The following is a 21959-nucleotide window of genomic DNA, read 5'->3' on the forward strand; positions in this document are numbered from 1 at the left end:
TGATTCTACAGAGCGTCCAAGCGTGAAATTGGATGCTGCACAAATGTATCTCTCCCTCCTCCTGCACTCATGTCGAAGCCATCTCTCAGTTTTGTCCCCCGTGTTGCAGATGGTTTAAATACATTTGTGCCACTTTAAATCTCTGAAATAATTCCAATCGTATTTCATGTCTGAATCTGAATCTCCCTGCTAAATCTTACTGTCACCAACACTGCATACAGCTAAAAAATGTCCATCTTTGAAGGTTCTTATTCTATTTTTATGTCTATATTACTAATTCTGTGCTGAATCTTAAACTTGTAATGACAAAATGTTTCAAATGGGACAGCTGCAGACATAGCTTTAGCTTATCTCATTTAAAATGCCTTTTGAAACAAATGAGTCTATGTAAGTTGTGGATTTTGGCCAATTTAACTACAAATAACACACAATTTACATGACTGACAGCCATTTTTGAAGCATCTCATATAATAATGAGATGCATTTCTGTCCCTCTAGGCAGCAACTGCTTTCGGTTCAGTCAGTAGAGTCAGTATGGAAGCCACCAGTTGCCACTGTTTCTACTGTAACATCAAACTCAACTCAAATACCTAATTCATTAAAAATATTCTTACAATTGTCAGTGGATAAGACACCTGCCTTTGTTATGGGAGACCTGGGTTTGATTCCCACTGCAACACAACCACCAATTTGTCCCTGAGCAAGATACTTAACCCCTAGTTGCTCTGCATGCCACCTCTGACATATATAGCAATTGTAAGTCGTTTGGATAAAAGTGTTAGCTAAATGAGTAAATTTCACTCACCTTCAGTTTGTGTTCATGCTCTTTGTTTACTCGAGACAGCAGCTGGGCCTTGCGTCGATTCAGGGCATCAATGAGGGCATCGCACTGCGCCACCAAACAGGCCTCAAACTCCACTCCATTCTCCTGTGAGACAACAGATAAAGGCTGGAAAATCACAATACTGGCAGAGTAAAGTGTTAAAATATACAGAAACTTTTAATTAATGTTGACCAACAAGCAGAAGCGATATTAATGAGTGATGCAGAGTCCCTTAGGCAATCATGGACATCAATTTAATAGCAGGATTAACACAGACTTGTATGGAGATGATTACATTTAAAGAGCATGTAATGTTTGCTTTAAGAACCTGAGTTAAACGACGGGATGATGAGATTAAAAATGCATCTTCATTCACATGTTCCCTCCAGCAGCTCGCCATCATACAACGTGGGTGACTAAAAATCATCATGAAGCATCAGCACCACGGGATGACTTAGTGACGGACGTACAATTACGCATTGCTGCTTTTCACACATTCCAAATTCCCGCTCCCACTCACCTCGATGGGTCTCCGTGGAGCATCATCCCACTGCGTCACAATAATCACTGAGGGCATTTAATCCCACCTCCCTTCTTTATCAGCCTCTTAAGCTGACCGCAGCTTTGTCACCACAGAGAGCAGAAGGTTACAAGCATCTAAATCTATTCCTGGTCTATTGTGCTTACTTACACTAAGTACACGTGATACCACTGAATGTAAAAAGAGCGATATTGCCTTACTCAAGTCACTATTCTCGCTCACACAATTAAAAGAACTTTGTTAAGCAGCAGAGAAATGCTCTGCCGTTACTATAGAGATGCATCAGTCTCATTGAATGTAACTGCCTTTGTTGTTTCCTGTGTTCTTCACATCCTGGCAGTCTGCGTCTGATGCAATGTCCACGAATGAAATAATTGTCATCATAAATATATTTTAGTTCAACTTCAGAGTTTATCACAATGCATGCTAAAACATCCATTATTGAATTGACTCTAATTTAACAGCTGATGTGTTGAAAATGTGACTTTGATTAAAGTCGAGGGAAAATCAGATTTCAACAAAATATAATTGAAGTAAATGTTGATTTCTAAAAAAGTGCCATTTTCCACCTGTCACGTGCAGCACTGTGGCTGGACAATGAACATACTCCAAGCCCGGGATTACAAAATGTGAACAGTGTGAAATAGTACGATAAGCCTTCTTGTATTTGTCGATTACTACAGTGACGTGCTGTGGTGGACAGTTTGGGATCACAGAGGGGGATGAGAGATGGGTAACAAATTGCCAAGACAAGTCAGTGCATTATTTCTGGGATGGAGGCATTTTATGGCTGGATGCAGTTGGTAAAGTAGTTGTTGTCTGCATGTGTTTGTGTTAAAGTACCTGGATGTGCTGCACCATGTTTCTCAGCTGAACCAGGAACTCCTTGGCCTCAGTGGCTCGGTCTGACAGGCCGTTGAGAGCTTGAGACAGCTGACCCTGTGGAGAGCACAGAAAGAGGATATTAAAAATACAGCAGCAGCACTGCAGTTATATGTAATGTGCTGAATTGAAGTAACAATAACAACAACAACTTTAAGATGCATGTAAACTGAACTATACTGTAAAATTGTAGACACCATACAGAATAGAGTCTAATCAAAATGGCGATAGAGTAAAGAAGAGCGTGTTTATGTGGAGCTTATGACATAGTTCTCCATGGGCAAAATTACTTTACTAAATTTCTGGAATAATTTGTTTAATGTTAACTTTATTAGAAGTAAGCTTTTATTTAAGTTTGAAAAAAACAAAACAGAAATAACCAGAAATCCGGCCATATGTACCAAACAAAATCACATGTTAGGTAATGTTTTTCTAGAAGCCAAAGATCTTTAGTTGCACAGCTTAAAGTTGGTAATTCTTCCTCTGGCCATAGAGGTCGATCGATTCAAAAGTATTCAAGAGGAAAACCAATAGTGTGAGCTGTGTGATTTAGGTGAAGTGGAAAGAGAGTTAAAAACATTAGCCACATACACAACCTATACAGCTGCTACAAAATCTTCTAACTCATAATTGGGCAGTTTTCAAGTTTTGGATGAACTCAGTATAGAATTTAGAAACAAAGCTGCTTTTCATCGCCGCTGAGAGACTGACATTCTGAAGAGTCAAAGTTTTCACCCCTGAGACAAATTGCCTTATTCTCACACACAAAATGACATTTCCAACAAAACATTAAAATGGTTTATATCCAATAAAGTACTTGACTGTTGCATGGTTTTATTATTGGATTATACTGTAGTCCCTGGTCATGCTGTGCAGAGTGCAGAGTGCAGAGTGCACGTGACAGGAAATACCATTGCTTTAAATGTGTGCGATGAAATGCTCCTGTTTGGATAGTAAGGGAAAAGGGACGGAGTTGTTCATGTATGTGAAGCGGGGTTGTGTGAACAAGGGGGCGGCAGAGCGAGAGGACGCCTGACCCCGTGGGAAACACGTTTGGTTGAGTGAACAACCGTCAACTTGGGGAGCGTATTGTCTTCTGAGAGGAATAGACGGTGTTAGGCGTTATGTGAAAAAGAAAAAAAATTACTTCAACTCTGGAAGAGAGCAATAAAATCTGGAACTAGCTGATACAGTGGAAAACACTGAAAACAACTCTGTATCAGCCCAGCTTCTGGCATCTGACGTTAGCCGTTCAAGTGGGAAACTGTCTGTGGGGGCCAGCAGCTGACCTTTGACCTCAACGTTTGGGAAACCATGACAGCTGCCGCTAAAATGAGTCTACTGCACCAAGGGACAGTCTGAGCCGGTAACAGCTGAGCAAAGACTGAAATGTAAACTTTTCTGTATTGTGTAGGACTTCAAGAAACTTCCTCTTTGTTAACTTGGGACTCATATTTCAACATCTCAAGAGACTTGAGAGCATGAAAGAGTCGTATGTTTTCTCCCATGTTAGTTTGATTGTTTGTCACAAGGATCTCAAAAACCTATTGACAGAATTTTGAGAACAAAAAGGCCTTTGAAGAGATGGATTTCAGAGCTAATAATGTGTTATCAAATCAGGTAGTCTATATAATGTAAAAAAATCTAATGAAAAGTTCACAGAGCCCAAGGTGATGTCTTTGAATTGCTGTCCAACCATCTAAAAGCTATTGAAATTACAATGATATATATAACAGCAAATTCTTCCATTTATGACACAGGAATGAGCAAAAGCTTCCCAGGTTAGCTGAAATAGATTAAACCATTAATTGATTACCAAAGTTTGAGCATGGAAGCTCAAAGTTCTCAACCTTTGGAAACAGTATGTAACAAAGGTCTCCCTTCGAGCTCTCAACAACATTTCATGGTCTACATTCATTAATAGTGTTGAAAATTCTGTGGTGGATAAGTGGATCTATTTACATGTTACCAAACGTTTTCCCGAAATCCAGGTATAGTTAGCTTAGCATAGCAGAAAGACTGGAGACAGAGGGAGCCAAGCTAGTTATGTTATTTCCATAATCTGTAGAAAAACAGAAGTGTATAAACGACAAGTTGCAGTTTGATGGGGAGGGTTATGTGCAGGACTATTTCTTAGCCAGGCTCAGAGACTTTTGTAATATCACAACTTGTTGTTTTTTTAACTTTATTTGCATGGATTAACAAGTTGACACAATCCACATAAACTGAAATATTATGTGCTAATTTGAACCAGGCTAGCACTTTGTCCCTGTTACAGTTTTTATGCTAACCTAGGCTAGTTGGCTGTTGTGTAGCTTCATATTTACCACACAGAAATGAGATTGGTATCGCTCTTCTAACATCTAACTTTTGGCGAAAAAGCACATCCACCCAAAATGTCAAACTATTCCTATTTTACCTGAGAGGGTACAAACGTGAATGAAGGCATTTTCTTAGACTGGAAGCAAAGATGTAATAATCAAACTTTAAAATGTAAGTTTAATTCAAAACCAAAACCATAAAAACAAAAGCACACAATTCATACCCTTGCCTCCTGATGTGTTAGGATCCAGGTCAGCCTCATTTTAGACTAAGACTATTTCTGAGTCTGGAATCAGTGAGCTCCATTTCACTTGGACCACTAAGTCGTGCCCATCGTTTTAAGATGCTGCCAATCACACTCAAGTCTGGCTCTGGTGGTTTCATTACAGATCAGCCAGGTCACTCACACCTGCCCTTCCAGTTATCCTAAATTGAGCTCATTTTCTCTTCTCTCTCAGTTTTCTCCTTTTTCCTCTCTGTTATACAGTGATGGACATTGAGGGAGCTGCCGCGCCTCACCCAGTTAACGGTCAGCGTGCATTCAGTGACAGAGCAGATGAAATGAAAAGCACTTGATTGTCTGGAGGCGTTTTTCCGCAGTGACTGTTCGAGAGCCTGCAGAGCTCAGTCTTCAAAACCAGGTCAAAACTTGCCATGAAATTAGAGGCTGTTTTATTTCTACACTGCTTGCGGCTACTTCCTGCTTGGTAAAGACAACAGTGCCATGGCCGGCAGGTCGGCATATGGAAAGACAGACTTCAGCATCCCAGTTTGAGATTTTGAAATTGAGAGGCTACAAGTTAGCATTTCTTCACCTGATGGATTCACGTAAAGACATGCAAAAAAGGATCTGTTGTTCTGATCTTGCAGAGTAAAGCTCGTAAGCCTTAGAATGAAAATACAGTATTATAAATATAAATAAAAATGAACCTCGTTTTGATGTGTTGTTTTTCGATGAAAAAGTTTTAAGACTGTGGACTGAGGGGTTTGGCTATTTTTTACACTCCCAAAACAAAATATAGAGCAGGAGAACTGTTAATGTTACCATAAACTGGCATAGCATCTAGTACCTGTCCTGAAAATAGGATTTTTCTTATTTCTGCAGTTAGCTAATGATATGCTTGTTGGTTCTGAATATAATTCTAGGTAACTACCGTATGCTATTTAGCCAGTCATGCTAACGATTGCAGTTTACACTATAGAAGACAAACACACTTTGCTTAAGCAATACCTTTTAAATTTGCTCTTGTGTTTTTGTTTTTGGTAAGATTAAAAACAAAAGACATCACTCTTTTGTAACGTAACCAATAACCCCACAAATTGAACTTGCTCTTTGCTTAGCTTTGTTGTAGCTACAGGTAGTAAGCTAGTTAGCTAGACATGCTACTTGCAGCCTACTTTAGAGCAGATAAACACATTGTTTAATCCATTACTTACACTCCTACACTCCTTTATGTACAAATGTAAATGCTCCGCCTTTCTTGTCTTTTCAACCACTCAAAGTGCTTTTTACACTACATTTGCATTCACCCACATTCACACACTGAGCCTAAGTGCTTAAACAGAAACTAACATTCACAAACTGGCAGAATTTGGGGTTCAGTATCTTGCCCAAGGACACTTCAACATGTAGCCTGGAGGTGCCAGGGATTGAACCGCCGACTTCCTGAGCCACAGCCGAAACCATACTACAAACTCTTAGCGAGCAGCAAAATGTGGGCAAGATTTCCATCATTTCTAGAATGATTGAGGAGAACCATAAAGTATACAAGGTCTTTTTTGAGTTTTTGCTCAACAATTCTCGACTTACATTAATGCAACGCAACTTCAAGCTTGTTGAGTCTAAATTTATTAATGCTATAATGTTTGCAATGGGCTACAGAGGATTTGTTGAGGTAGTGGGGGGGTTAGGATGTCCCTGCTATTTGGGAGCACTAATGATCTCAGTAATTAAGCCAAGTGGGAACACGTGCATGGCATGAATAATTCACCAGCAGCTCCAGGGCCACTCAGCGCGTTTCATTTTCTCTCTGCGGCCGAGTGAACTAGCCAATCTGTCAGAGGAAAGCGAGGATATCACAGAGGCGTCAGAGCCAATTTGGATTAAAGCCCCCACTAGGAAGTGGGAAGTGCAAGGAAAAGAGGAGGTAGGTGTAATGTCACCGCTAAGCTCTTAAAGCTGCAGGAAAGGAAAAGTATTTCTCTTCAGGCTAATTAAAAAACACATCCACAAAATGTTCCATCATTTCCACGCCAGATGTAGATTTTGAGTTCCCATAACCTACTTTCAAAAAGCTGCGTTACCTGTCAGAGAAAGTGCCCAGCTCATTCTCAGAGCTTTAGTGTTAAGTACTTTCTCTAGTATTCTTTATACAGTGTTTAGGCTTATTTAATCCTGTGCGTAATTCACAGTCATTTGGTAAACAGGCATAAGTTGAGGGTAAGGTCGACTTCTAGTGAAAGAAAACACCAAAAAAACAAACAAACAAAAAATACTTGCACTAAAGCTCTCCGATCAAAGAAAGTGAAAATGAGTGTAATTTTTAACAGCTTGATTAGTGATTGTGTTTCCCCCTACAGTATCAGTAACCAGAGACTCTAACATGAAAGGTTGAAGTTGTTTACACGCACTGCTGCAGCCCTCAGAGAATAGGCTACAGTTTGAAATATTAAGCAGGCGACTTGATAATATTTACCGCCTTGGGAGACTTTCTGTTGTTAAAAATTAAGCTCTTACATCTTCCAACACGCTGGAAGAGTTAAGATTTGGCCAGATTGTGATACTCCTCCGTGTTTAACAAGATCCCATATGAAACCATCTACTACACGCAGAAGCTAAGTGGCTGGTGCATTATTCATTGCTTATATCTGCCGTCATCAATAATGCAGAACAAGTCGTTAACTATCCACACACACACAAAAAAAAGCGATGAAACTCTGATAATAATGATGAGGGCTTTTGAAAGTCGCCACAGTTTCTTCGTGTGAAAGTCCTTATTTGACAGACACCTGGGACAGAACAGCAGAAAATGGGGCAGAAGTGATCTATTCTTGTCATCGCTGGATTTATCTGGCGAGGGCGGCGGCATCTGCAGATGATCAAGTTGACTACCTGATGATCTAGTTTGGACATGTCAAATACAATGAAGTAGCAGATAAAGAGTGAAATGAAGAATGTTGATACTGCTAAAGCTGTGTGAGAGAAAGAGGAAGTTGTGTTTTTCTAAAAGGTCCTGTCAAGTCATTCAGTCAGGTGTAAGATATTTTGATCCTCTTTTCTTTAACAATAGCATATTTGTTGGGTAACTGAGCAGTATCTATTTAGCAAAGGTGGCCTTGGGAACAGCAAAACCTATGTCTCTCTCTCTCTCCTGTCATTTCCTGTCATCTTTCTGCTGTTAGCTGTCTAATAAGGACATAAAACTTAATCAAAAATATTTTTGAAAGGATCTTTGTGCTATTTTTTGGATTTAACATTTGAGCTTTACACCTTAAAATCCTCTGGATGTTTTTCATCTCTGTGTCATATGAGAATATGACATAAGTCGATTTGTTTTTTTTCCTCCTTACAAGACTGTAAAATCCTCTTTTGCAGTGCTCCTGGGTCTAACTCAAGCCCAGCAGTTTACATGAACTACTCTAATAGTTGAAAAGTGTGCATAGAGTAGCGGGGATAGTTCAAAGTTTCCACTCAGGTGTTTTCAATTCCCTCTAGTCAGGTGGAAACTGTTTTGTTCCACCTTTATTTGGTTCAAACAAAGTCACACAAAATGGAGGATAAACAGGAACAAATTTGAGAGTCATGACGTCACCAAACTCTATGTGCTAATAATGATAAAGAGGTGTATGTTGTCTTACCCTAACAGGTGCAACAAAACTAACAGGAGAGCGAGAGAGCTGTCAGTAAAGTGCAGTTTGTACATGCCCACGCAGTCCATAGAAAAGGTCTAACCAGGCAACATAAAACACCTATGCAGATGGACTGCATGTGTGTGTATGTAGGGGCTTTAAAGGTCTGAGGCTGAGCCAGTTTGAAAAACGAGGGGTTAAGCAGTTCAAGCCGTGGATTAAATTAATATGGATATCAATAGTTGTAGAAGTAAAACATGCTGCTTATGTCAGTCAGCCTGTAATGTTTAAGGCAAAGTCATACCTTAACTCACTTAATCAGATGCCATCATGTTGACATACAAAAATGGAATGGAAAGTAATAGTAGTGTAAGCCGACAGGGAAGAAACTTTGTTTTAGCTGTATCGTGATCATTCAATGCTGCACTGTACAAAGTGGCTCACAATGTGTGGCACATAGAAAATTCAGGAGAGATGTCAGCCATGGCCAATCAATCCACAAATTAGCTCAGTGTTTCCTCTATATGCATTCACGACCGTCACTACTAAAATTTCCCACGATCATTAAACTAAGCGTTACAAATGTTTTCACTCGAGCAAGGCAGCACTCAATGCTCGGCTCGCTTCCTCTCCTCGTTCTATGCAGAACATACATGACAGATGCTGTTATAAGAGCAGCGTAACTCTGAATCAGGAGGTGCGTAGCGAGTGTTTGATTGTCCGAGCAGAACGCGAGCGGAGGAAAATATTCTGGCAGTAAATGTGCGGTGTCTGTCACAGTGTGTTAGCTTCTCAACACCAAGAAAAGTTTCCCACCTGCTGGAAAAGTGAAGCCAGTTAGTGCTAAGTAAGCTAATATCTCCCCTCCCCTTCAGACTGCGCAGCTGAGCAGGAACGCTTCTACAGCAGCTACACAGCTGCAATGTAACTTAACATTAGCTCAATTTATAGAAAGTAACTGGAAGCTGTATTTTATTACTGCCTACTTGTCCAATGTTGAGAACTTCAGGTACAAACTAAACTAAAGTAGCGTGCAGCTCTGTCCTACAGACTGATTAAATTATTTTCAGTTTTCAGTCTGAAAAAGTGGAGGTTTGGAAAAGAAGGGATGGTGGTGACTGGAGGAGCTGAGGTTAGTAAAGATAATTAGTGATGCAAACTAGTCCTTCTAAGCTAATGAGGAGACGTTTCTTTTTGGATTTTAATGAGCAAATAAAATGCACCTCAGAAGGGAGGAGGTTTCTCATGTTGCCTATTTTTTATATTAATGTCTACAGATAAATGAAGCTGTAAAATGAAGACACAAATGCCAAACATGAACAGTCCTATCTATAATGATTCTGAGGACATATTAACAGGGTTTTCCTGCCGTTAAGGCTTATGGTGCTTTCAGACCAAAAGCGAAGTGAGTGTTGGGGTGGTGAGTTTACATACAAAGTCAATGCAAAGACGCGTAGAGCCGCGATTTCCTGTCGGGCGGCGCGAAGCGATGCGAAGGGGGCGGTGCCGGCGACGCGGAGGAGAAGCGAAGGAATTTCGCATGACGTTGTGTTGCGATAGCCTATCAACGTTGAGATTGTCCGTACGTCACCGACAGCTTCAGAGCGTTGTATGGAGAGTGTAACTGTCTCAAAGACATGTTTAATTGAAATGTCTATTTTGTATATTTGTATGTGTAAGTTCATGAATATTTGAGTTCATACAGCCATTTAAAAATAGGAAAAACGATGTTAAAGATGTTAAAAGTGGTAACATTCATTGTGTTAATGTGTTTGGGCCTATCCAACAAAGGTTAAAATGAAGGGCAACTGGACTTGGTTGAAGCTACTGGAAGACGTTTCGTCCCTTATCCAAAGGACTTCTTCAGTTCTGACTGAACTGTACCTTTGTTGGATAACTATGACCTGGATGACTGAGAATCTTCATAGACATCGTGTTTGGGCCTGTTTATCAATGAACACTAGCTTAAAAGGTCTTAAAGTTAATGTGAGATGAATGTTTTAAGCAGTATATTTTTTATTTTCTTGTAGTTTTCACAGTGTCGACAAAGGAGAGAGTGCGATAAAATAAATCTTCAAAAGACATCTGTATGATGCGTGGCCATTATTTCTTGGGACCAGTGTAGCTACAGAGAGGGCCAGGCAGAGCGGGCGGTTGAAAATCTGCAGGCCGGCTGAGAGCTGCTAAACTTGGGCTAGAGGAGCAGGGAGCAGCACTCCAGCTTCGGACAAATAAACACCCGTGGTCGGACTGGACTTTGCTCGCAACTACACCGTTTGCTTGAGGGAGGAACTCGGAGTAAACTGCTGTTATTAAATTAGCTTTTTACTTTAGTTTTTAGGATTACAACGTTGATTTATCTTCACTTGAATTAATCACAACAAAATGTTTACTTTGGGTTCATAGCCTACAGCTGTAGTAATGGCAAGTTGTGTTTATTCACATTATCGCGTTAAAATCGCCGCCTCGCGTTGTGTGTGAACACTTGCAGCGAATAAGGAAAGCGTCACGAGGCAAAAATTTGCGTTTGGTCTGAAAGCACAGTAAGGGGTGATGCCCAAAACATGGTGTGCCATCACTGTAAAATCACTGTGGAGCTATGTTTGTCCTGCCCCCGCTGCTGAAAAAAATCCTACAGGAAACACTGTAGCTATATAAACAATCATGCATAACAAGTTTCCTCAATTTAAAAAATGAATGGCCAAGGTGAACCCCACATTGGACATTGTTTTCAGAATCCATTTTAGTGCTTTCACCATGGTCACTTTTATAAGAAAACTGATGTTTGTTCTTTGCTTATACGACAACTAAATATTTATAGTAAGATGAGGACAGATTAGACAGGAACAATGTTTGAAATGTCCCAGTATACACTTTAAATAGATAGTCAGCCGATCAGAAGCCTGGGTTTTTATCTGTTGCCATGGTGTATCAGGCTACAAAAAAAGGTCTTTTCTAATTTTTCATGTCAGTCAATTTGTTTTGTAATATCCTGAATTCTTACCCCACTCACTGACATTTAACTCACCCAATAAGATTGTTTCTTCCTCAAGTGAAGCTCTGTTCATATTAGCTCCAATCTGATTTCCTGTCTTTAAGGCAGCGACACTGAAAACAGACTGAGGATAAACATCAGTTCCTCTTCAAAGTTTGTAACTTTATTAAAGATGAAAACAGGGTCACTGCAGGCTTTAACCTGTCCTGATCCTCTGCTGCCCAGATTTCAGGTTGAGCTCACTTTCTTATGCAACTGGTGTCCTCGTTTAATGTGAGCTGACTCTGTTAGTGCAGCCACATGTAACCCAAGTATAATAAAAATTATTCTGTTTAAAAATGTAGCAAAGCTCCTAAGAATTTGAAAACTTCTTTTGGTTTTGGACTCATTTATGTTCAGAGAGATTGGGGGGGGGGGGGGGGGGGGGGGGTTACTGACGCCCTGTCTTTATTTCCCAGTTGGGCCACAAAGGAAAACTGGCACAGTGGAGTTTGAAGGCATTTATCTCTCTCCAGTTCTACGCCTGGAGCAAGTTGAAATATTCAGCCAGTCTGTCTTCTCACCCAGAAAAGTTATGTAAAAATATGTCAAAACATAAATACCTTCAGCGCTTAAGTTTTCTATGTGGACCCAAGACGCAGACTGGATATAAAATATTCTGTTAAGTATCTCGTCAAACTTGGTTCATTTACCCCAATGATGAGATATTTTCCCCTTTCCTGCTCAGTCTCTGTTTCACTTCCACGCTTCAGGCATTCTGGGTCATTCTGTCGCTCTCATTTTCTTTATCTTTATCTCTCTTTTTCATTAACATTTACACAGCTAATCTCTTTACATGGCAGCTCGAGGGGCAAATATCACCACCTGTAATGGAACAACATCAAACTAAACGGCTTTAGATATCCAAGCCCCCCTACTGTGAAATGTCATTCACTATAGACCTCAGTCCCGCCTTTGTCCTCCGTCTCATCCCCATATCGGAGAATCACAGTCTGTTATTTTGAGCAATCGAGCAACTGTGTCTTTTATCTGCACAGAATCACTTACAGGAAAGACGACGTACTTAAAGATTTAGTCCATGTTATCGCCGCAGGCCTCTGGGCCACTTTTGACTCGTCATAAACAATATCGGTGTGGGGGGGCACACGAGGACACAGGACTGTCCTCACTCACAAGAAAAAACAGCATTTAGTTGTTTAGGAATAAAGTTTGGTGATATGGCCAATAATCTGTATCATTATCATTTTACCTTGGAGCTGGACAATAAAGCAAATGTATTAATTTACGGACAATGTGAATATATTAGCATCCTTATTTACGTATAAGCATTTCTCAATAAATATGGTATAAATTCCATATAGCAAAACTGAGAACAGCAACAAAAAACAAAGACATTAAACTAGAATTTCCAAAGTCCAGTACAAAAATTTGAGAATCCTATATTGTTCATACTGTAATTAATCAGGACAAACATGTCAGAAATTTGCAGACATTTAGCCACAAAAAGTGAAAAATAGATATTGTTACATTTTTATCATAGAGGTAAATGTGACATGTAGATGTAGTAGATTATGCCACAAGATCAGGCAAATGGTGGGTCCAACCTGGTGCAGCTGGAGAAAAGCGGTCGCTGGATGTGGAAAACTGCAGCCCCCTTGCTCCCGCGAGGTTTTACTGTCATGTGACATGATGATGTTATGCAGCGCCGGTGAAAGTCGGACAAAATTTCTAAACAGCATGCTTTATGTTAAGTCCAGCATGAATCACGTGCTGGTAAAAATCTGGCTCTTCAGCTGGAAATAAGACTGATGAGAGCGAGCCAAAACAATGAACTTGTGTGCTGCAAAACCAAAACAATGAGCTGAAAGTTGCTAAAACAGTAGGGAACTGCAGAGTTGAGGAAAAATTTCCCTTTCACACCACACGGTCATTTGATCCATTGCTAATGTTAAAATATTGATTCTAGCTGCTTTAAAATGCTGATGTTGCCCACTGCTTCCTTATGATTAAATGTTGCAGAAGCCTGTGGTGGAAGCATGTGACTGGATGATAGGTATTCAGTTTATTACGGACAGCTCTTCAAGGAAAGCTTTTGCTAATTTACTGGCATGAACAAAATTACTTTATTACTTCTAATCACAGTATCTGCAATCTCCAAATATTCATGTTGTTAATTCTAACAATTTTTGTGAGAAAGAAGCCGTATACATGTTTGTCGCCATGCATTTATTTTTGGTAAAGCCGTTGTCATACTGAAGACCTTTTGGGTTGTCTAATAAATAGGCTAATTTTATTTTGCATCTGGACTATTAGTTGCAAGGTACATTTTACTAATGAAGATCATTTATCCTCTGTATGGGACAGTTTTATGCCGGTCTTTGTCTGGTGGTTGAGTGTCAGTGTGAGTTGAGCAGCCACACAGCAGGACAGACTATGCAATGGAGCCAGACTGACAGCCAGTCTCATTACTATTACAGACAGGAGTAAAAGCAGGAGAGACGGACGGGGATCCCGCCGCCTGTGTCTGACTTTTCAAGGTTTTTCCTTTGCTCCCGCTGAGCTCCAGCAGAGCTGCAGGTAGCTCATCCAGAAACGAATCAACTGGTACTGACAACATCGCCCTCAATATCGAGACTAGACGGTTAATATTTGCCCCAGCACCTGCTCTGTCTGTCCTCATTAGCTTGCTTTTTGGGGCATCTTAGATGAGAGCTTGCAGAGCATCCGTCTGTGCTTAGCTTTGTGTCCGGGTGCACAGGGTGTCGGTTTATGTCAGAAGGCTTAAGATCAAACACATGGTGACATTAAAGGGGAGCACATGTGCACACTAGAAGTAGAAAATTCCGTAAATCACTTGTGAATTCCTCAAATGACTCACTTCTACAACCTTTTTCTGCTTGCACGCAGAGCTCAAAGGGAAATTTTCAGGGTCGCCTGGGTTAAAATCTCCTCTGCTGCCTCTGATTTATCTCTCCTCCGGTGGCAAGAGGGCAAATTACTAATTTTCTGCTACAATCTGCTGCTTATTGCTGCTGCACACCCACGGATCTTCTTGTACACATCATCTATGTGATTAATCGCCTTTAATTGCCACTAAACTCACTGGAGGCAACAGAGCTTGACCTAAATTGCATTAAGGGTCCTGTTCGACCTCTTATGACATCCACGAAGAGCAGAGGACCCCTCACTATGTAGGGATTGAACACTCTGACGATGCCCCTTTACTCTATTTAATGTGATTTACAGAGATTAACACAGACATGCTGTCACCACATAAAACCTTCTGACACAAATCTGAAGAGGCAGACTAGAGCTGGACGAGTCACACTATGTAGCTCTTAAATTTCTACTCGTCTTCTGTGACTGAAATTGACATTGGAGACGTGAAATTGATTACCATTGTGGTTTAGACACAGTCACGCAGTCCAAAATGGGAGGGGACCAGTGGAGATGTTGACAAGACGTCTGAGCAAATGGCAGAGAGGGAGCAGGAAAAGCGGGAGTAATGATCTGTAACAACATTAGCACACACCAGACACACATGTACAATACTGTAGAAGAAGGGGAAAGGCTGTAAAGCATCTGGGATAGATTCCTTGTGGGGGTCCAGTATCTTAGAGCCCTCTGCTGCTCTGCGCAACATCAAGAGGGATTTGGTTGCCATGGCGGCAGGTGGTTCAATTCTTTCTCCCTATAAAGAGAGAAATGTTTCACAAAGATAGAGAGAGCACAGTTTGTCCCAGTGTACCAAGACGACGACGGTGATGGTGCAGATTAAAAACCTTGAAGAAAATCTCGAAGAGATCTTATTAAATGATACAAACGAGTGCATATTCAGCTCTGAAATGTAAATGCTGCAGGTGTGGATTTAAGAAACAAGGTTCAAGTGTCTCAGTGTTTTATCCACTGCATCAACATTAGACAATGATGATAAAAAAATGCAGCGGCCCAGTCACAAAAGCACACGGATCAAACACCCAACAGCTTTGATCACTTTGAGTATTAAGCCAACAGTAAAATGTTAATGTGTCTGTTTATGTACACATTAACATTTGTGTATTTTTAGTGGTTGTTTTTACATTAAAGCTGCACTAATCATTCTTTATCTTTTTCTAAAGATGTTTTTGGGGCATTTTTAGCCTTTAATGGACAGGACAGTTTATAGTGTATAAGAAACGCAAGAAGGGTGACAAGCAGCAAAGGGCCACAGGTCGGATTCAAACCTGGGTCGCTGCTTTAAGGACTCATCGTGTACATGGGGCGCGCTCTCTACCAGGTAAGCTAAACCAAACCACAGCCATTATTTTTCTAATATAAAATGGATCAAATGACTATGATGTTTAATTAAATGTGTCGCTCGTATTGACAAACCCAGAGAATTATGAACCGACTCTGCAGTTCTCCTCAGTGTGTTTTAGTGTATTTCAGCTCTTTGTTTTGATTTTACAACCCACAAGTTTATTGTGTTGATTCACTCTCACCAACTTACAGCAGCAGCAGCGGGCAGTTGTTTTCAGCAACTGATGCTGCTTTAATCGTGCACAGGTTTCTCAAGCTGCAACAGCCTCTCAAATGTGAGGATTTGCTGCTTTTCTCTGTTTTATAGCATTGTTAATTGACTATTTTTGGGCTTTAGACTATTAAACAGATAAAACAAGCTGTTTGAAAACATCACCATCGGTTGTTGGAAATAATGTAATGTAATTGAGTTTCTACACCAGCATTATGCATAAATTCAAGTGACACATGAGAATCTATCTGCAGGATTTGGAATAAAAATTAAAATTTTCCCCCTGATGAATTATATGAGAAACACCCCGAAGCTCTGAAAGATGCCCATCCAAAACGCTGCCAGCTCTGAGCTCTCAGCCATCTGTTACAGTTCTTTAGGCAGCAGCTTCAGACAACAGGTCAGAAATAAGCAGGTGCAATGATAGAAGCCAAAAACAGGGCTGGACAGCGTGCATATTGGCACCAAGATCCCTGGTACCATCCATCGGTTTCTAAAAATGCTCCTTTAGCTCTTCTTTTCCATTTTGAATCCAAGAAAAGATGAAGAAAAAAAGGTCTGCAACTTCTCAAGTGATGGAAATTTGATGTGAGTGAAATGATCAACCCCCGCTGATTTTCCCATCAATTTTACAATTGCCTCATGCATCTGAGGTGACACACTATCTCACCACCACCCAGAAGAGATGATTGGACTGGAGGTGTATTAAATGGCTGTTTTGAAGACATACAAAATCAATTCTGCCTGTAAATGATGAGGACAGCTTATCTACACTTGTAGGGAGGCAATGATGTGTGTGTGTGTGTGTGTGTGTGTGTGTGTGTGTGTGTGTGTGTGTGTGTGTGAGTGTGTGAGTGAGAGAGAGAGAGAGAGAGAGAAAGAGAGAGAGAGAGCACCCAAATTCAAATGCATTCACCATATTTTTGGTTTTCTCATGGAAGCCAGGAGACACCATCACTACACATCACGTGTGTGTTTGTGTGCGGCTGAGTGAGTACTGAAGAGCATCTATATCTAGCTCTACATCCTCCCTCGCCACTGGAAGCTGAGAGTGTGGAGGTGAAGGTTCATGCTGCAGAGATAAACTCAGCTCTGCAGCCTTGCTTGCCCACAACAAGTCAGCCTCTAAAAACAGCTCAAAAACGGCTCAACCAAACTAAAGGCCAAAACAAAGCTATCGATGCTGCACTGCTGGCTCCGATTAAAGCATAGCTTCAATATTATCCATGCCTAATGATCTCTGGGGCTCCTGCGAGCTGTCAAAGCACAGATGACAGTGGAACATAAAGTGAAGAAATCTGCTGTAAGGAAGCTCAGAAGACACATGGTCAAGAGCCGAAATCATGCCAGACTCACTGCAACTTGTGCTCATCATTAGGCCTACAAAGAGAAGCGCACATGTGAATGACAAATAGAGCTGCCTCTGCGCACCAAAGACCCAGTTCCCAGTTCGGAAGACGTGCGCATAGCCAACACATTCATGAAGCTGATTGAAATGTGAGCTGGAGGTATGTCAGGGAGGAAAAAAACATGCATTGTGCATTGTAAAACATTCATTTAAATCCAATGTGACAGATCATTGAACATTCCCACTGCTCTGTTTGTCTAGCCTACTTGATGTTAGCGGAGCTGACAAGATCAACCCGTATAGGATAGCGCAAATTATTTTCAAGGCAGACTTGTTGCTCAGCTCAGAGAATGATGAATCGTTGTGCATAAAGCCTACATACAGAGAGAGAGACAGAGAAAATTCGCACTGGTAAACGGCAAACAAAGATTTTGCAGCTTGATAACGTTTTCTCGCACGTACCTTGTGCAGTTTCCACATTGCGCCCAGAGCTTTGACTTCATGTGTGCCGTGTTTTCCTTCTTCCAAACACTGATAACACACAGGCATCTTACACTGTACACAGTACATGCTTAGATTCTCCAGTTCGTGCTCGGTGCAAGTGGAGATTTTGCGGGGACTCGCGCGGCGACTTATCCGCCCCTGCGCTGGCGGCACGAGGCGATGCTTGGCGAGGGGACCGCGGGGAGGATGGCACCGGAGGCGGCATGGGTCGCAGTAGAACACGTCGCACTGTTCGCACATCACGGTGGCCTCCTTCGGACTCTTCTCGCAGAGCTGACACTTGAGAGCGGCCGCTTTGCTCTGCTGATACCTGTCAACAACCCCCTCTAGCACCCGGTTCTTGGGGAATCCGCGGAGCCCCCGGTCGTCCAGGATGAGGCTGCGGTGACACTGCGGGCAAGTGATACAGGAGTTGCGGGGGATCGGGGGTAAAGAGCCGGGCTGCGGTAGTAGGTGCTGTTGCGGAGGAGGCTGGGGGACACTCGGGGGGAAAACCCGCACTCCGTTCGGTGATTTTTGGCAAGGGGTGGTCGGAGCGCTGATGAAGCCACCGTAGGAACCGTATCCACTGTCCGCCTCACTGTATAAACTCATTTTATCCAAATCCAGATAATCATAGTCAGAGACGCCGGATCCGGAGGCTCGGCTGCTCTGTGGGGACTCAGCGTCGGGGGTCTGCACAAGGATATTCCGAGCACAAGCCAGGCAAATGTTGTGGGAGCACGGCAGTATGATGGGCTCCCGGTAAAAAGAGCCACAAACAGGGCATTTTAACTCTTCCTCCATTTCATCCATGGCTGCTTCTGTGAGGTGAGAGATTCCTCTGCGGAGTGCAAACACAAACTGGAGAAGTTACAGCAGAGTCTCGGCTGATTAGTCTGCTGCTCTGTTTGCGCGTATACGGAGATCCAGTCGCGTCCTACTGCGATTCCTGCAAGTGCAACCTTGACCGGAGGAAAGGCACCAGTACCGAGGAGGCAGGCTAACCGACACACACAAACACTCTTCACCAATAGGCAAACAGCATCAGCTCAGACTGGGTTACCATTGGGCAACCAGTGGATTCCAAACAACCATTGGATAACTCAACTGTCAGTGTGGGGAGGGTTCGTTAATGAGGTTTACAGCGAGATGCAACAGCATAGTCTCATGGAATAGGCCTACAGAATATCTAACACCAGCACAATTGTTTAGGGGATTGTAAGGGAAACAATGCGAGAATATTATTTTAATACAGAACAAATAATATTATTCAGACATATTAGATCAGAAGCAAATGCTTTATTTCTGTGGTTTTATACAGACAACCAAACCGAAGATAATACTGTGTGTTTCAGAAGATGCTTTCTTAAGCTGATTAGTCTAGAGGTGGAATTCAGATAATTTACTTAAGAGCATGCAAAACCACAACATAAGCAGGTAGTTATCAGTACAAGTCCTGCATTCAACCAGTTACTGAAGTACTGAAGTATTATCATCAAACTTGTAAGCAGCATTTTAATATTGTAGCTGCATGTTTACCTGCTGTATTAAGTGCTGGGTTGTGAATTTATTAAAATGCATCATATTTGACATCACATGTCTGTATGCCAAATCTTAATCAGCCAGTACCCTGTATCACTGCAGGGCTGCAACTAATGTTTTTATTAGCATTTCACAGTATTGATTAATCATTTGATAATAATATGTAATAATAATAATAATAGTGAAACATGTCTGTTGCAAGCTCTCAGAGCTCATTGGTGGCCAATCCTCCTCAATCCTCAAATTGCTTGTTTGTTCAATCAACAATCCAAAAGCAATCAAACACAAATAATCAATTTAACTATAAAGAGAGAAAAGCAGGAAATCTTCATATTTACATAGCTGGAGCTAATGAATGTTCAAAATTGTTGTTTAATAAATTACCAAATTATTTTTCAAATTGTTATTAATCTTCTGCCAACAACCTAATTGATCAGTTGACTAACCATTCCTGCATTATACAGCTGTCAAATAAATAAATTGGTGTAAAAAGTACAATATTTCCTCTGAAATGAAATGAAGTACAAGTTGTATAAAAAGGAAATACTAAAGTAGGGTACCAAGGTACTTAGTTACTTTATACATCTGATCCAACATGACAGACTATTTTTAGATTGCTTTGGCCAGGATCTGCATATTTAACCCATGCCACTTTGCATAGCTGCTGCACAGTATAAACTTGCAGGATTAGGGTTGTTTGTTTGTTGAAAATCATCTCTTCTCAGCTGCTGAGGGAGCAAAGATCACTCCTGAAGGAGACTGAAAACATGGAAACTGACTCCTTGCGAGATAAGATAAAGCAGCAGCTCTCCACTTTACTCGAAGGCGTTTTTTATTCAGTAGCCAGAGCTATCTCCATTTCTACGGCCAAATACCTCAGTCATCTCTGAGACATCCATGGCAACGTGAGCTGCCAGTTTTAGTCTTCAGCGGGACTGTTGATAGGGAAATTCAACGCAATAATCGGAATGCCTGTTTCTCAGACCCACAGAGGGCAACCTGAGGCCACTCAATGTGATTACATTTGCATATTTTGTAAAGCAGTTTGAGAAAGGGAAGTGAATTATGGGACTCAGGAATGTGTCCAACACATCAGATAGGCTGGCTCATAAACATATCAAAGCGTAAATGAATAATCTCATTCAGATTAATGATAATGTTGATTCAATACAAATGTACTTAAGAAAATCAAAAGATAACATGGATTAATAGCAACACAGCCAATAACTATATATTTATAATTTTTATAATTGTTGGGGGTACTTAAGAAAATCAAAAGATAACATGGATTAATAGCAACACAGCCAATAACTATATATTATAATTTTTATAATTGTTGGGGGAACTGTTGGGTCTCTGTTGATATTATTATAAAGAGTATAATGTAGACTGAGACTAGAGTCTGCTGTTGTGAATTGGCCCTATATAAATAAATTGAATTATAAATAATCCTCAGGTGAACACATATTTCCATTGTCATTAGATATAATAATAATCTAAAAACTCACATTGTGCCCCTGATATTTCACTTCATTAACATTCAAAGCATTAGGTGTTTAGCCTCTATCACAGCCTTCTGTAATGATAATGTGTCTGCTCATAATTCTTTAAGATTTGTGAAAATACACAACAAATGGCAAGTTTATCCATGTAAATATTTCCCTGGATTTAACCAAAATACAACGTTGATTCAAACCAAATGTTTGTAACAAGACCATCAGCTATTTTTGGATGCGTGCTTGCTGACGCCTCCAGCATGATGACATTGTTCTCTGTGTAATCTCCTCAGTTTGGGGCCACACTGCATCTTCCTGTTTGTTGCCTTCGAGTAGACAAGCGGCCAATCCTTCTGAAGCTCTATTTCATCTTTTTTGTCTTTTTGTGTCAATGCCAAAACTCTCCTGCTGCCACGACACACATACCCCAGGCAGCTCTGAGAGAAAATTTCTTTTTACTTTTCTATGATCCCACTCTGGTCTGTTTTTGATTTTTCATATGACCTCATGTGCAGTAACTTAGAAGAGTGACAAAGCAACATCATCAGCAAACACATAAAGTCAAATTAAGATGTTAAGATTAAGATTAAAATGTTGCCAAGTTATATATTTATATATATATATTTTATATATATATATATATATATATATATATATATATATATATATATATATATATATATGAAGACATTATTTCTAGCCGATGACCATCAGTTTTGCTGGCTAAAATGACAGTTGGCAGATTTAATTAGCTGCAGCTAGCTAGCTAAATAAGCTAACGTTAGCTCTGCGACTTGATTGAAAAAGCTGTCTGTGATTGATTTGTTTTGTAACGAGAACCCCATAAAGAGGGTCTGCACTAGATGGCTACATAATATTGTGCTAAAAGACTGAGCCATGACATGGTAATAAATCTTAGCTAATGTATTGTAGTGTAAAGCTAGTTAGTCTGTATGACCAGAGTGTTATTTCATTCTAACATAACCTGTTTAGCTGTTTAGCTAACGTACTAGGACAAGCAAGCCAGAGGTCAGATTCATGACTCATTGTTAGTATTTTCAAACACTTTGATTCAGTTTTAATGTTACAAAAGAAAAGGCTGTATCATGCTGTATTGGAGAAGGCTTAAAACTAGCGATTGAGATCGTAAGTGTGTACTAAGACA

General features: G+C 40.7%; 1 protein-coding gene across 2 annotated transcripts in view; it reads right to left on the minus strand.

Moving 5' to 3' along the window:
- Positions 1-18725, minus strand: part of trim9 (tripartite motif containing 9) — a 45711-nt gene extending 26986 nt beyond the window's left edge. Inside the window, exons 1-3 of one of the 2 annotated variants that reach the window (XM_038728756.1) lie at positions 17733-18725; positions 2208-2303; positions 806-928 (exon numbers count right to left, since the gene is read on the minus strand). In XM_038728756.1, coding sequence (XP_038584684.1) covers positions 806-928; positions 2208-2303; positions 17733-18569 — 1056 coding nt within the window. In that variant the 5' untranslated portion in view covers positions 18570-18725. The remainder of the gene's footprint in view (positions 1-805; positions 929-2207; positions 2304-17732) is intronic. The other variant, XM_038728758.1, reaches the window with a different exon arrangement.
- Between the last annotated feature and the right edge of the window lie 3234 nt (positions 18726-21959).

The sequence above is a fragment of the Micropterus salmoides genome, unplaced genomic scaffold (genome assembly GCF_014851395.1).
Source record: "Micropterus salmoides isolate LMB-PRFRI ecotype aquatic unplaced genomic scaffold, ASM1485139v1 Ms_hic_scaffold_19, whole genome shotgun sequence".
Lineage (NCBI taxonomy): Eukaryota > Metazoa > Chordata > Actinopteri > Centrarchiformes > Centrarchidae > Micropterus > Micropterus salmoides.